The sequence below is a fragment of the Mesitornis unicolor genome, unplaced genomic scaffold, assembly GCF_000695765.1.
Source record: "Mesitornis unicolor isolate BGI_N332 unplaced genomic scaffold, ASM69576v1 scaffold20611, whole genome shotgun sequence".
NCBI lineage: Eukaryota > Metazoa > Chordata > Aves > Mesitornithiformes > Mesitornithidae > Mesitornis > Mesitornis unicolor.
The window spans coordinates 475-15,187 of NW_010166040.1; the positions used below are offsets into that span (position 1 = coordinate 475).

At 34.4% G+C, this 14,713-nt stretch overlaps 1 protein-coding gene across 1 annotated transcript in view; it reads left to right on the plus strand.

Annotated features, from left to right (window-relative positions):
* Positions 1-406: 406 nt before the first annotated feature.
* Positions 407-14,713, plus strand: part of LOC104548737 (ras GTPase-activating protein 1) — a gene marked incomplete at its 5' end in the record, with an annotated part of 21,101 nt that continues 6,794 nt past the window's right edge. Inside the window, 7 exons of the mRNA XM_010194841.1 lie at positions 407-493; positions 2,911-3,031; positions 5,377-5,533; positions 7,799-7,886; positions 10,664-10,741; positions 13,214-13,371; positions 13,678-13,754. Coding sequence (XP_010193143.1) covers positions 407-493; positions 2,911-3,031; positions 5,377-5,533; positions 7,799-7,886; positions 10,664-10,741; positions 13,214-13,371; positions 13,678-13,754 — 766 coding nt within the window. The remainder of the gene's footprint in view (positions 494-2,910; positions 3,032-5,376; positions 5,534-7,798; positions 7,887-10,663; positions 10,742-13,213; positions 13,372-13,677; positions 13,755-14,713) is intronic.

Sequence of the window (14,713 nt, forward strand, 5' to 3'; positions counted from 1 at the left end):
CTTTACTGTGAGGGTGGTGAGACACTGGAACAGGTTTCCCAGGGAAGTTGTGGATGCCCTCTCCCTGGAAGTGTTTGAGGCCATGTTGGACAGGGCTTTGAGCAACCTGGTCTAGTGGGAGTTATCCTTGCCTATGGCAGGGGGGTTGGACTACATGACCTTTAAGGTCCATTCCAACCCAAACCATTGTATGATATACAAACTACCTGGGAAATAAAACAATATTTCTATGTAAAATAGCATTTATTAATGCTTCGTTTCTGATTTTAGAATGTGTGATAGGATAGGCATACTTATTATTAAATTATATTAGTTTTTTAAGACACATGTGAGAATAATAATAAAGAATTGGTAGCATTCAATAATAAGCTAACTAGTTTAACATTTCAAATCTTATTTTTCTTATTTGAACAGTATTGCTGAGATCATTGAACATTATAGAAAAGAACAGATTGTTGAAGGATATTACCTTAAAGATCCTGTTCCAGTGCAGGTAAAACTTCATCTCTGAGCACTTGTTATTGAAGATATTGACTTAATCCTCAAATATTTATAATATAGGAACTGAATCACAGCAGAGGTATCCATGATAGTTTTACAAGATCTTCCCCTCCTGAATTTTTGTTTTGAGCTTTTGTGTTTCTTTCATTTTATCCGTATATACATTCACTTACCTAAGGTTGGCTTGTAGTAAACAGAAGATATGGTAAGCTTTGTCTGTGCTCTGGGGTGTAAATGCTTTGTCTTGTGCCCCCAGCTCTGGCCCCTGATTGAACCAATGCTGTGCCTTAATACCATGTTGAGGTAGGGGGGAAACTAGGCTTCCCTCCATTCTTCTGTGTATAGTGTCTTTCTTCCTCCAGAGAAAACCTATATGCACAGAAAAGCTTCAGAGATTATCAGGGGACTGAGACTACAGAGCGTGTTCTGGAACATTGTTGCCCTGTAACATAAATTCATCCTAAGAGACCACCGATAATAAACAAATCACATTGTCTAGTTTTTCATAAAGTTATAGCTAGTTCTAAAGTATATTTGTATACTTTGTTCCCTATCTATTCTCAAACTTTCCTGTTTTGATAGTTAGTAATTTGGTTTTAATTTCCAACCTAGTTACCCCTTTGTAAGATCTATTTTATTAATATATGGGCTTTTATTGTATTCTCCCTTAGTCAGCTCACTAAGCTGAGCCTACAAAACCTGTTTTTTGTTTCTTCATAATATTCTTGTAGTTGCCCTACTACCACCAATTCTAGTGTGAGTTTATGTTTCTTGAATGTAATGGACCAGAACAGCTCAGAATACCATGTCATTAGTAATTCCTTTTTTCTGTGAGAGTACTCCTAGAATATTATCTGTGTTGTTATTGTAGCCAAATTATATTATATTATTTTCCATTGGTAAGTATCAAGAAGTGCAAATTTTATGTTGTATTACTAGACTTATGCCTTATTATTCTGATTGTTCCTTTATAGCTGATTGGCTTGTCATCAGTCCTTCCTAGTTGTCCACTACTATTAACTCACGCTGTGTAATGTGGTTGAGACAAATGTGAGGAAATTTGAATTCCGAGACTGATCCTTGAAAAGCTTCCTAGTAACTTTTCTTGTTCTCCATAATTCTTTTTGGACTATGGCAATCATCTTCACTTTGGCACTTTGTATATCCACTTATGGTTCCTGTATCAATAACTTTCTCTGCATTGACTAATTTTCCATGTGAGACTGCATCAAATTCTATTAAGTTATTCAGATATATTTGTGACTTACCTTTAAAAAAAACCCAAGAAACAAAGGAATTGGTGGTGCAATTACATTTGGTCATGTGTTCTGTCACACACTGTCATGCTTTGTTTTTGAAGAAAAAAAATTCAGAAGTCTTGCATACTATTTGGTTCAATGTAATAGACTTCCTGTTTCTAATTTGAAATTTACTTTAAAACATTTTTCACTAGATCTGTTGTTTTGTACATTGTTTCTTTCATAGCTATGTTATGGAGATTATCTTGAGTTAGTAAAAATTTGGTTATTGCTTCCATTGTGAGTCCTGTAATTCCTATTACTGAAATGTTTTTCATCTTGCTTTTGTAATGTTGTTCAAAACCATAATTCTTATAGATATATGGGAGGGGAAGGGAGAAAAGTAGAGTATTTAGTATGGAACCAGTGCATATATCACTTCATCTCAATACTGTTCTCACTGCTTGACAGTCTTGCTTTTCATGTTTTCTTATGGCTAAAGAACTTTTGCTGATCAGCTGACTCGGTAAGGTCAAACTTGACTTGGACTTGGGTCATTCTAGCTTGGTATTTACATTTCCAGATCTAAGTTTTCTATGTGAATTTATCCTTTTTGTGTTTCCTGTTTCAACTTTCTCCTATTGTTTTTTGTTAAAATGATACTCATTTAGGACATGAGTGCTAATAAGTTTATTGAGGGACTCTGCAATTTTGTGTGTTAATCATTCAATTTTAATGAATGCACCATTCCTGTTGATTCAGAGTTTATCCTTTATTACTCAGTCCCAAAAGCCTTGGTATAAGACAGTTAGAAGCTAAATAACCTTTAAATACTTGTCTAACTTTTGCATAAATCACTGTGAAAGATGCTGTTTTCTATTTAGTGTTAAAAAAATAAATGCATGTGCTACTTTCTGAAAGTTCGTCTGTATTTAAACCTTTTTTCTCCTCATATTATAATTCTGGCCTAATCATTCCACAAGAAATAGTTATATTACATTTCTGGCAAAGGTATTGTATTAAATTATATTAGTTTTTTAAGACACATGTGAGAATAATAATAAAGAACTGGTAGCATTCAATAAAATTTCAGTTACAGCTTCATAGTGTGCAATTATTTCACAGTGATTTCTGAGCTTAAAAAAATGTTGATTTCTTCCTTGTTTACCAGCATCAAGAACAAGTGCTTAATGATACAGTGGATGGAAAAGAAATCTACAATACAATTCGTCGCAAAACAAAGGATGCTTTTTATAAAAATATTGTCAAAAAAGGATATCTTCTGAAAAAAAGTGAGTTTTGTTTGCTTCTATGAAATGTTTGCTTCTAAAAAATGCAGATATGGATGCATATTTTGTGTAGTAGTGGTACTAGTGGAGACAAAATTGAAGTGAGCAAAAGGTGGTAGAAAGCCTGTAAAGGGTATGAAAGGTTCTTTTTCCTTAAGAAGTACATAAATAGGCATAATACATAAAATTGCACGCAATATAAAGATGTTGATTGGCAGTTCTTGCCAAAAAAATCAGAAAACAGCACAAAAGCTAAGTGCCTTTTATCAAAGGTGACATTCAGACTCATTAAATGAAGTACATTTTCATAATATGTATTCATATTTTATACGTAACTTGTTTAAATTTAAGCTGATCACATGGGTTAAAGAGAACTAGATTAATGTAAATTAGTACATTAATTTGACACCAGAGCTAGTTTAATTTTATTATTCCAAGTTAGGTAATACGTTTAATTTAAAATGTATTTTCTCAATGTACAAGGTACATTGAGACTTTTTTAAGGTTTTAACACTAACACAGTCAACATAGCATAGTATAATTGGATTAAAAATTGTGTGACTTATCACACAAATGGAAAAGACCTCCGAGATCATCATGTCCAACCGCTCCTGTCTACCCCCTAAAACATATCCCTAAGTACCTCATCTACCCGCTCTTTAAATACATCCAGGGATGGTGACTCCACCACCTCCCTGGGCAGCCTGTTCCAGCTTCTGACGACCCTCTCAGTAAAGAACTTCCTCCTTATCTCTAACCTGAACCTCCCTTGGCACAGCTTGGTGCCGTTTCCCCTTGTTCTATCCTCCATCACCTGGGAGAAAAGACCAGCACCCACCTCTCTACAACCTCCCTTGAGGTAGTTGTAGGTGGTGATGAGGTCTCCCCTCAGCCTTCTCTTCTCCAGGCTAAACAACCCCAGTTCCCTCAGCCGCTCCTCATAAGGCTTGTTCTCCAGACCCCTCACCATCCTTGTGGCTCTTCTCTGAACACGCTCCAGAATCTCAACATCCTTCTTCTAGTGAGGGGCCCAGAACTGAACACAGTACTCGAGGTGCGGCCTCACCAGTGCCGAGTACAGGGGGATAATCACCTCCCTGGACCTGCTGGTCACACTGTTTTCTCAATATATCCCTGAAGAATTACTATTGAGCATGATTTTGCAGTTCCAAATCCCTTTCCAAGTATCACAATTTTAGTTTTTCTGTTTCCACTAAAGTTACTTTAAAAAAAAATAAAAAAGAATAATAACATTTCTTCATATGACAAAGACAGTAGCTAAAACAATAAGTACCAGATAGTGATCTGGATAGCAAGTGAAAGTGAGAAAGAAGGTAAGCATTTAAATATAGCCAAACTTAAAAGATGTAGTAAAGGCTAGATCCTCAGAATAAAGCAAGGAAAGCATCTCTTCTCTTGAGTGTGCTAATTCTGAGAGAAGATGTAGAAGGATGTGGTAGAGTGAGGAATCAGCTGAGAATGAACTTAAAGTGAGAATCTTTACCTAAAAGGGATAATGAGATACTTTAAAAGTGCAAGCAGGAGTACTGAGTAGGTGTGGAGATATGCACATACCTGCATACAGAACAGAAATTTAATAAAATCACTCTTCTATCTACTAGAGTATAATAACTGGATGTTAAGGTTAGTTTTTCAAAACAGTGAGTACTAGTGCTTGTTTATGAAGGGCTGTGGTGGATCTAGGATGATCAAGTTGAAAATTAAGACTGAATGTTTTTCTAAAAGGCATTGTGTTTTATGTATGAATTAGCTGCAGAAAGTTCCTTATCAGTTATAATTCAGAGGACATTAAACAATGAGTGATCTAGTTTTTGTTTAGTTAATGGCTAAGTTCATATTTTACTGATACATCTAATGTGTCTTCCAACAAATCTTGACATATTGTGATGCAATCTGTTATGCTGATCAGTTGATTAGAGTTTAGGAATAATTTTCTCACATCAAGAGAAATCTATTTCTTCATTAAAATAGGCATAATAAATTGGATCACTTACAGTATCACACATTATTTGGAAACTGTATAGACACAGTCTTCCCACTGATATGAATGGAGCTCATATGCACTTGCTTAATCCTGTTGAGATTAATGAAAATGTTTAGAGAACCACCCAAAATTGTACTTGAATCTGTGAAGAGGGTCTAGTTTCAGCTACATGTTGCAAAAAGTTGAGTATGTATACTGATGTTATTGCTTAAGCATGATTGTCTGTACATTGTTCATCAGGTTGCATTTTGACAAAAACCTTACTGCCCTCTTTTTTCTTCATTTACAAAATGTATGTTTTCTTTAAAACAATATTGTAACTTCTTACTTGCTTTCCTTACAGGTAAGGGAAAGAGATGGAAAAACTTGTACTTTATATTGGAGGGAAATGATGCCCAGCTTATTTATTTTGAAAGTGAAAAACGAGCCACAAAGCCTAAAGGATTAATAGACCTTAGTGTGTGTTCAGTCTATGGAGTACATGACAGTTTATTTGGCAGGTAGGGTGCTGGCTTTTAATTCTTGTACATGCAGCAGGACAGATATGGACAATACTAATGAACAAGTTGGCCTGGCACAATAAACTTTCTTTTTGATACCTGAGCCCTGGTAACTGTCCACATGTGGTTTTTTAGCTTTTGCTGATTGTGAAATGAAAGCATTGTGACTCTTGTTTCATATTACATTTTATACCGTAGTTGGTGTAGATTGCAAGAGCATATGTAGACAGATATAACTGATTAGTGGTAACTTGTTAAGCCATGGCAACTTGGCAACTTGATTGTTAGCAACTGTTCATAAACAACTTCTAGTAAGAAATTTTAAAACTTAGTCTTAAGATTTTCTCATGTAATACGATGTGATAATGATTTGGCCTTTTGCATTGGCATTTTTCAATATTGTGTATTGTGTATTCCACATTTCTTATTACAGGCATTAAGAAGATTACGAAGCAACTGTATTTAAGGTTTTAATCCTATTAAACCAAGAATTGATAAGTTCAAGAATTTTGTCAATTCCAAAAGATCTACATTCTTTTGTTGATAGGTATTAGAAAGCTAAATTAGTTAGATAACTTATCATTGTTTTTCTATTTAAGAATCAGTAAAAATCAGACCAACGTTGCAGCAGTTAGTTCATATAAGCAAACATTTTACAAATTATTTTTGCAAGATGATTACATTCAGATATCATTTTCACAATTTCATTTACTGTACTAATTTTGATTCTGCAAAATATATCAACTGCAAGTGATGTGATTATGGGCAAAGAAGTTGAGAATTAAAACACTTTCTGATATAATTAGTAACTAAGATGAAAGAGGTCACTTTTTAAAAAATTGTTTATTAGAAAAAAAGTGCAATCTTGTGTGATATAGAAGAAAAAGATGTGTTTACTCCTAGAAATGTTATTTTTCATAAAAAATAGAAAAACGCATTAAACAAGCTTTGGTTATTCCATGCATCTTAATATTTATTAAAAGTTTTTAATCAACTTTAAGTCTTTTCACAGAGATAATGTAAAGATAGGTGTTTAAAATTAGTGACATTTCTTAAGCTGCAAAGATCTGGTGATCTTGCACCATCTGATTTTTATACACTTCTCAGTAATTTTGAAAAATCTCCGCAACTATTGCATTGAGAAGTCACGTATATGGGAATACAATTTTTAAAAAAATACTGAAATGTTCCTCATGTACATTGGCAGTTATGCAGAAAGCTTTAGTGTAGACTGTAAACAAGGAACATTTTGGTTAATGGTGACTGTCTGTTAGGCAGCTTCTAAGAAACACTGTACTGTGGGTTAAAATGTAGTTGGATAATAAATAATACTGAAAGTGTGGGTAGGTGAAGAACTGTAGCTGAGAGAAAATTCCTCTTATTTTTTTAGTAAGTGGTAAAAACTACCTTTCCCCTTTTCTCAGAAGTACAGTGAAGGCTGTAACTTTGCATGCCTTTGGTGACAATGATTTAAGTAGTCCCTGACCTGGCTACTTCTTGCCAGTGGGCTACTTCTTGCTCCTGTGGGCATGACCACAAAATGCCATGCCAGTATTTCCCTAAGCAATGGATGGGGGGAAGGGAAGACTGAAACATCATTTGCAAGTGAAGTAAGATCCTTCATGTAACCTTGTGTTTCGGAGAGCTAAATTTTCTTGAATGTAATGTGGAAGGCCACGAATCAAGTGTGCACTTTAGCTTGTAATGTAACAGCACAAAATATTTTTATACTTCTTGACAAATGAGTGTAGATACATAAAATTGTGAAGATGTTATAATTTCATTTAAATCTTTAGAAGTTTATATCACATGTATTCAATGATTAGTATGTGTTCCAGTACACATTTTACTGGTCATGAGAGCTGTGGAACACATTCAGATAAGGAATTCCTTATGTTAATATAGTTTACTGAACTCCTAAACCAAGAAATTCATAATGCATGATTAATTGTTTGGGAACTAATGCTGAACCTGTGCATAATTTAAAATGTTTGTGGGGAATAGTCCTCATTAACAAGTCTTTTATGTTATCAAGTGTATTTTGCCTCAACTGGGAGTCAGTGTACGTGCATATTCAATACAAACTGTTCCAAGTTTCTTAAATATTCTGAAACAAACTAGTTGAACTGCAGTGCAATTTTCTTGAAATTATATAGTGCATTCAAACCAAAATGCACTTTTGAAGCATGTAGATACTTTTCTTGTTGGTATTTTTCCTGTTTCCAAGTGTGATGATGCTACATTTTTGGTTTGTTTGTTTTTAAGGCCAAACTGTTTTCAGATAGTAGTTCAGCACTTCAGTGAAGAGCATTACATCTTTTACTTTGCAGGAGAAACTCCAGAACAAGCACAGGTGAGAGCTTTTGTTGGTAAATATAATTTTTAAAGTAATTTTTTGTTTTGTAGTGTTCAATGATATTATCCTTCTCTAATAGAAAGCAAGCATACCACAGATGGTGGCTATGTCTACATTAGCAAATATTACCATGCAATAGCAGCAGATCTGTAAGTGAAATAGTTGGTGCTGAGAATCCAGCACCTACATTACCTGTGCTTTAGAGATTTTACTTTGGACAAGTTTTAGTCTGGTCTCATGGACTGAACCTCCATTAGTTTCCATTAGATATTTCTGGAGAATATATTTTTGAGTAGTTCAGTCCAAAAAAAATGGTTTGCTCTCCAATGTTCTTCCATGTAATGAACCAGAGCATGGTAAGTGGGGGTTTTGCTTCAAGAGCACATTCCTGATATGATATTTTAGTAATGCTAATGTAGGTATGCCCACAAATCAAAATCTATTGAGCCTTTTATAGTTATTTGTCCTGTCCTTAAATTGGTCATTGTTTATAGTCGTAGACCCCGATCTTGCATGAAAAATAACAGGGTTTTTAATTTTGTTTTATGTTGATATTTAGTTATTAGCTCTCTAGCAGTTAATGTTTGCTGATTAAGAATTGTAGTTATGTCCTAGTTTACTGGGGCAGAATTTAAAGTCAATTTTCTGTTTAGGAAAACTGCAATTCTGTAAGGACTACAACACTATTTCATAGGAACAAATTTGATAACACTTTGTTACAGTTTTTCAGCTAATGCTGGCATGTGATGATCATGACCTTCAGCGGTCTTGAGATAAACAGTTGCAGAGGCTGGGGAAAGCGAAAATCCAGGGGAGTAGACCCCAAGCTGAACCCAGACTGACCAATTAGTATTATACCATACCATAAATGTTACATTCACTATAAATTGGAGAGTTTGCTGGGAGCGGTCCTTCTTCCCTCTTCCTTCTTCGATGGCTGACATCTCAAGAGGGATTTGTCTACTGTCTTACCCCTGAGGCCTACTCCTCCAGAATATTGACTAACTCTCTGTACTTTATAACTGTTATTAATATTAGTTTTTATTGTTATTATTAAATCTATATTTATTTCAACCCATGGATCTCCTTTTCTTTTCTTGCCCCCCCCCCCCCCCCCCCGAGTCATCAGGTGATAGAACAACTGTATAAACCATGACAAGTAATGGAGTCTAATTCTCTAAAAGTCACTCACCAACAGGAGAGCATATGGAAGATGTGACAGTGTTCTTATATATGAAGTTGTTTTGGTATTTCAGAGCTCTGAAATATATCTGTTGTATCAGAAGTTAAGTTATGCATTTGACTTTATTTAAGAATATATAGTAGGTAGAATATCCTGTCAGGACAGGCAGAATATCCAGTCCTGTTTTCTGAACATTTGGTATAATCTGCTTTTGGTTTAGATTTGCCTAACACTTTAAGCTGTTCACTGCATTTATACAGAATAATAGGATTTTTAAAATAAAATTATTTTGGTTCAGGCAAGTGAGATGTTTTACTGATACTTCTGTTCTCAGAAGTTACATCTGTCTGTACCTTGTAATGTTTCACAGAAGAATAGTTTTGTTTGTATACTAAGGAAACCCTGATGATTTCATATAATGTGGTAAATATCAAAGCAACTGTCCAATGGATTGCATGTTGTCTGAAGTTTGTACAAAGTAATGTAGAGTGTAGCCTCATATGCTAGTGTCATTGAGCATACTATGGTGCATTGTTCATACTTGCTGCTGTAAACTTTGGCATTTTAAGGGAATAGGTTTTCCTGTTAGGAGGGGGAATAAAAATGACTTTGTACTTAGAAAATATTTAGATTAATTTAGATTGTTTAGTAGGTTCTGTGGTTCTTTTTTAGTAGGTTCTGTGGTTCTTAATTTGCTTTTCCTTATTTGAATAAGAAAGCAAGCTAATAAAAATGTGATGAATAGTTGGCAGTTCTTCCTTTTGTGGAAGGTTTTGAAAGCTAAAAAATTACTCCCAAAGTTGTTTACCTGACAATAGCTGCAATATAGAATGTACCTGTGTTTTTAAAATGTGGAAGGTAATGTATAAAGAGTAAGATTGAAATGTTTTTTTTCTTTAATGGTATTATTAAATTGTACTTTGAGAGTAGGTACCAGATCTTTGAGCTACACGCTTATGAATGTTAGTCAAAGCCTAAATTTTGTGCTCCATAAGAGCTTACAAAATTTGAGGGGGTGGGATGTGAAAACATGAGAATGAGGCTATAGCATATCTTCCACCTTCCAAAGTATCTACTCTGCTTTATGTATTTGTGAGCAGAGAGAATGAGGATGTAGATTATACTTTTCAGTGTTTTGCTGTTAATACTGATTTGTTTTTTGTTTGAAGCATATAGAGTAAAATATGACTGCAGTATAAAAATAGAGAGAATGATCAGAACAGTTTAACTTGTTGACTGTTATTTTCTCAGAAGCAACCAAGTCTTGCTTCATTTTGTATACTATATTTTATTTAATTCAATATGACTAATCTGAAAAATTGATAAAGGTTACATTGTATATCTATTAGTAATGCTTGATATTTCTAAAAGAGAAACTTTCAGATTTGCAAATGTTTATTTAGTTTTACTGAGAAAGATATGAATTTTGCTTTACTATTCAAATTTTCATACTTTGAATTGCATACGAATTGGTTATTTTTAAGCTAAAGAAACAACTTCAGATACTTCAATGTGTATTTTTTTAGAAGTGTGTTCTACTGCAAGAAGATGAATTTTTTTTTTTACACTGTTTTGTGTCTTTCTCTCTTAGGACTGGATGAAGGCTCTGCAGATGTTTTGCAGTTTAAGAAGAAACAGTCCAGGGACATCAAATAAACGTCTACGTCAGGTGAAGCTATATAGATACGGGGTGAGGGAAGGGAGAGAGGTCGTCTCCTTGTTGCAAAATGATGTTCATACATTTCAGAACTTGCCTTTCAACAATAGTAAATCCTGCATGTACTTTCTTTTTCTTGGAGTTATGCAATACATTTGTTAAACCAACTGGAATGACTTCCACTTTATTATAATATCTATATACACAAGGAACAAAATGTTTTTAGGCAATTGGCAGTTGCATTACTAGGTATTAATTTCTGACCATGTTTGAGTATGAGTGTCAAGAATTCAGCATTTGTCTTAACTCTTACTATTCACCAGATTTGACAGACTTATGTCACATGTAATCAAAATACTAGTATAACTAATATTATTCAGTTTTCAGTGACAAATACATGCTGAACTGTGATTATGACGTAATTTCTTTTGATCTCTTGAGAACACTGTTGTGGCCAGAACTTCTTTCAGAAGTAAAGGACAGATGGTCATAAATGGATACATCAGTGATAATTGGGAATAACAGGAATCAAGAATCTCTGGTATCTTTGAATGCTACGAATGTTGGAAGTAACTGTTTTATCAGTCTATGGAAAAAGGAATAATTTTTTTTTCCTTAGGAAATGCAGAATTATTCTGTGGTCAACATTAAAGATGATTAAATACTTCTGAAGAACCAAACTGAGTTAAATTGGTATATGGAACTGGCAGAAGAAATTGGGAGCCACAAAAACAAAGCACCTGCAGAGTGATCAATTGAACTAATTCTGGACTTCTAAAAGCAAAGAAAATATTAGTCTGCATGAAGGGATAGAATAGAAAAGAAAAGAAAAGAGATGCTATTTAATATTTATGGTATTCTAATTTGGGATACAGTTAGTTTTGATCATCTTATATCAAAATGCATAAAAGAAATGAGAAAATTAATTTCATTATAGGCTGGAATGAGTAAAAGAATTTCCAAGTAAATAAGTGTGGGAAGTATTGGACTGTTTAGAGAGATGAAAAGTATAAAAAGCATGAATGATCAAGGTAGATAAAGTGTACAAAGATCAAAAATCATACTTTCATGACTGCCTTACAGAAATTATATCAGTTTCAGAGTTTCTTGAACTGTCTTTTGAAATTTCTGGTACTGAATATTTGAATTTAAATGAAATTTTGACCTGATCAAGTATGATATTTCCTGTATTTGTCTAAATTAACTTCAGTTGATATCAATAGTTGATTAAACTATGAATTGCATGCAATTCAGAAGTTTCTGAAATAGTGGACTGTTTAAAATGTATTTAATGTATATTATTTTAGAGAGTTCACTTCTCATTTTCTGGAATTTGACTTTCCAAGTGTTATTGTTTTGAGAACCTATAGTACAGACTAATATCTTCCTTTTAACAAGGTGAAAAGAGCGTAGTGTGTTAGACAAGGCAATATTATGTAATCTACTGTTGTTTAGAATAGAACAGAATAGAATATTTCAGTTGGAAGAGACCTACAACGATCATCTAGTCCAACTGCATGACCACTACAGGGCTGGCCAAAAGTTAAAGCACAATATTAAGGACACTGTCCAAATGCCTCTTAAACACTGACAGGCATGGGGCATTGTCGACTTCTCTAGGAAGACTGTTCCAGTGTTTGACCACCCTCTCAGTAAAGAAATGTTTCCTAATGTCAAATCTGAACCTCCCCTGGTGCAGCTTTGAACCATTCCCACATGTCCTGTCACTGAATACTAGGGAGAAATCATCAGCATCTCCCTCTCCACTTCCCCTCGTCAGGAAGCTGTAGACAACAATGAGGTCACCCCTCAGCCTCCTTCCCTCAAAACTAGACAAACTCGGAGTCCTCAGCTGCTTCTCATGCCTTCCAGCCCTTTCACCATCTTTGTTGCCCTTCTCTGGATGCATTTAAGTACCTTAACATCCTTTTCAAATTGTGGGGCACACAATACTCAAGATGAAGCTGCACCAATGCTAAATACAGCAGGATAATCACCTCTTTTGATCGGCTGGTTATGCTATGTTTGATGCACTCCAGGATGCGGTTTGCCCTCTTGGCTGCCAGGGCACACTGCTGACTCTTGTTGAGCCTAATCTGTTAGGAAAGCACCAAATATGGCATTGTGTTTGGAGTTGTCCATGACTCTCACTCAAGATACAAGTCTTTGACTTCAGTAGAATTTTCTATACATAGAAAAGTTAGTACTTGCAAATCTTAATGTCTCATAGTGATGGTTTTAAAAGTAAAAAATAAAATTAGTTTAAACTATGGTGCTGGACGTTTATTTTCAGTTTATTTGAGTTGCTCCTAATTTGTCAATGGTGCCTCTTAAAGTCTTGATCCATTATTCCTGTTCCCTGCTCTTTCTATTAGGAAATTATATTTTGCATTTAATATTTATACCTTAACATCAAGTCTTCACATGGAGGGGAATTTCATTCTTTCTTTAAAAAAAGAAATAAATTTTGTTTATTTTCTTTAGGTCAGCAGTCTTATTTTGCATGTAGAAGAAGCTCATACGCTCCCAGTAAAACATTTTGCTAATCCGTATTGTAACATCTACCTGAACAGTGTCCAGGTAGCAAAAACACATATCAGGGAAGGGCAGAACCCTGTATGGTCTGAAGAATTTGTCTTTGAGTAAGTCCTAATCTTATTGAATTACTAAATGTCACTTAAATTTAAATTTAATCTTAAATTGCATTTAAGATTCTTTATGCTGTACTGTTTTGTATATGCTTTTAAAAAATACTGTATGCGTGGTTATGGAGCAGCCACCTTTCAGCCACAAATGCATGGGTAGAATTTTATGTATGCATCTAAGTATCTTTGTTAATATAATTGTCTTTGACTAATCATGAGAACTCAGGATTGAAATAAGTTTAGAATAAGTTTAAATGTTGGGCAAGTATAGTATTAATTGAGGCTTTCTGTCTTTTCCCCTAGTGATCTTTCATCTGATATTAATAGATTTGAGATAAGTCTTAGTAACAAAACAAAGAAAAGTAAAGATCCAGATATATGTAAGTATTTTTCTGTAAAAGATGCATATATATTGCAACAATGGATACAATTTTCATTGTTCTTGTCAATTGTCACAAGAGAATTAAGTATATTCTGTGATTACCATACAGCTGTATTGGTATGTTTTTGATGTCTGTTATTCACTCTACGTTAATGTTTTCACAATAAGAACCTGCATGTTTTTAGTAGCAAAATGCACAGTAGTCCAGTCCTATCTATCTGATGGCTTTTCTAGCTCTATTCCAGTATACCTATTATGTTATACTGTGACTAAGCTTATAAAAAAAAAAGAAAAAGAAGCTGTCAAAATTAATCTGCTCCATAAAATGTTACATTCCACTAAGTTAATTTCTTTAATCTGTTTTAAGCCCAACTGTGTGGAATTTCTTTTGTCCTTTTTGGGGGTTTTTTGTTACTTCCAGTGAGGAACAAAATATGCCTCATTCCTGTGTCATGCTGTTCTTCCCCACATTCTATCTCATCTGTGTTCCCAGTAATTTACTTTCTTCCTTTTATGTGCACGGCTTCTTCAGCTGTTTCATTTCCATTTTTCTGTTCCAGAAAACTACTACCAAGTTGGTAAAAAAAAAACAACCAAAACACAACCAAACAAAAACAAAACAACAAACCCAAACCAAAAAACCCTCCCCCAAAAACCCACACCTGGATTCTGAGCCACACAATGTGTTTTGACTTTCAAGGTATTTTGTTTCCCACCATACTTGTCTTGTAACTTCAGCTCTTTGCCTCCTCTCCATTGCTTGCAGTGCAGATATCCCCCCACCCAAGATTTGTTCCAAGTACTTTTCTGTTGTGTTCAGACCTGTCCCAAAGCCTGGCACAGTATTTATAATCTGTTGTTGTTGGTTTTGGTTTACATGTATTGTGTTACTGTGTTATATTTGTCTCAGTGTCAATTTCTTTTTTTTTTCCTCTCAGAGAAAAGATTTGTAGGGAA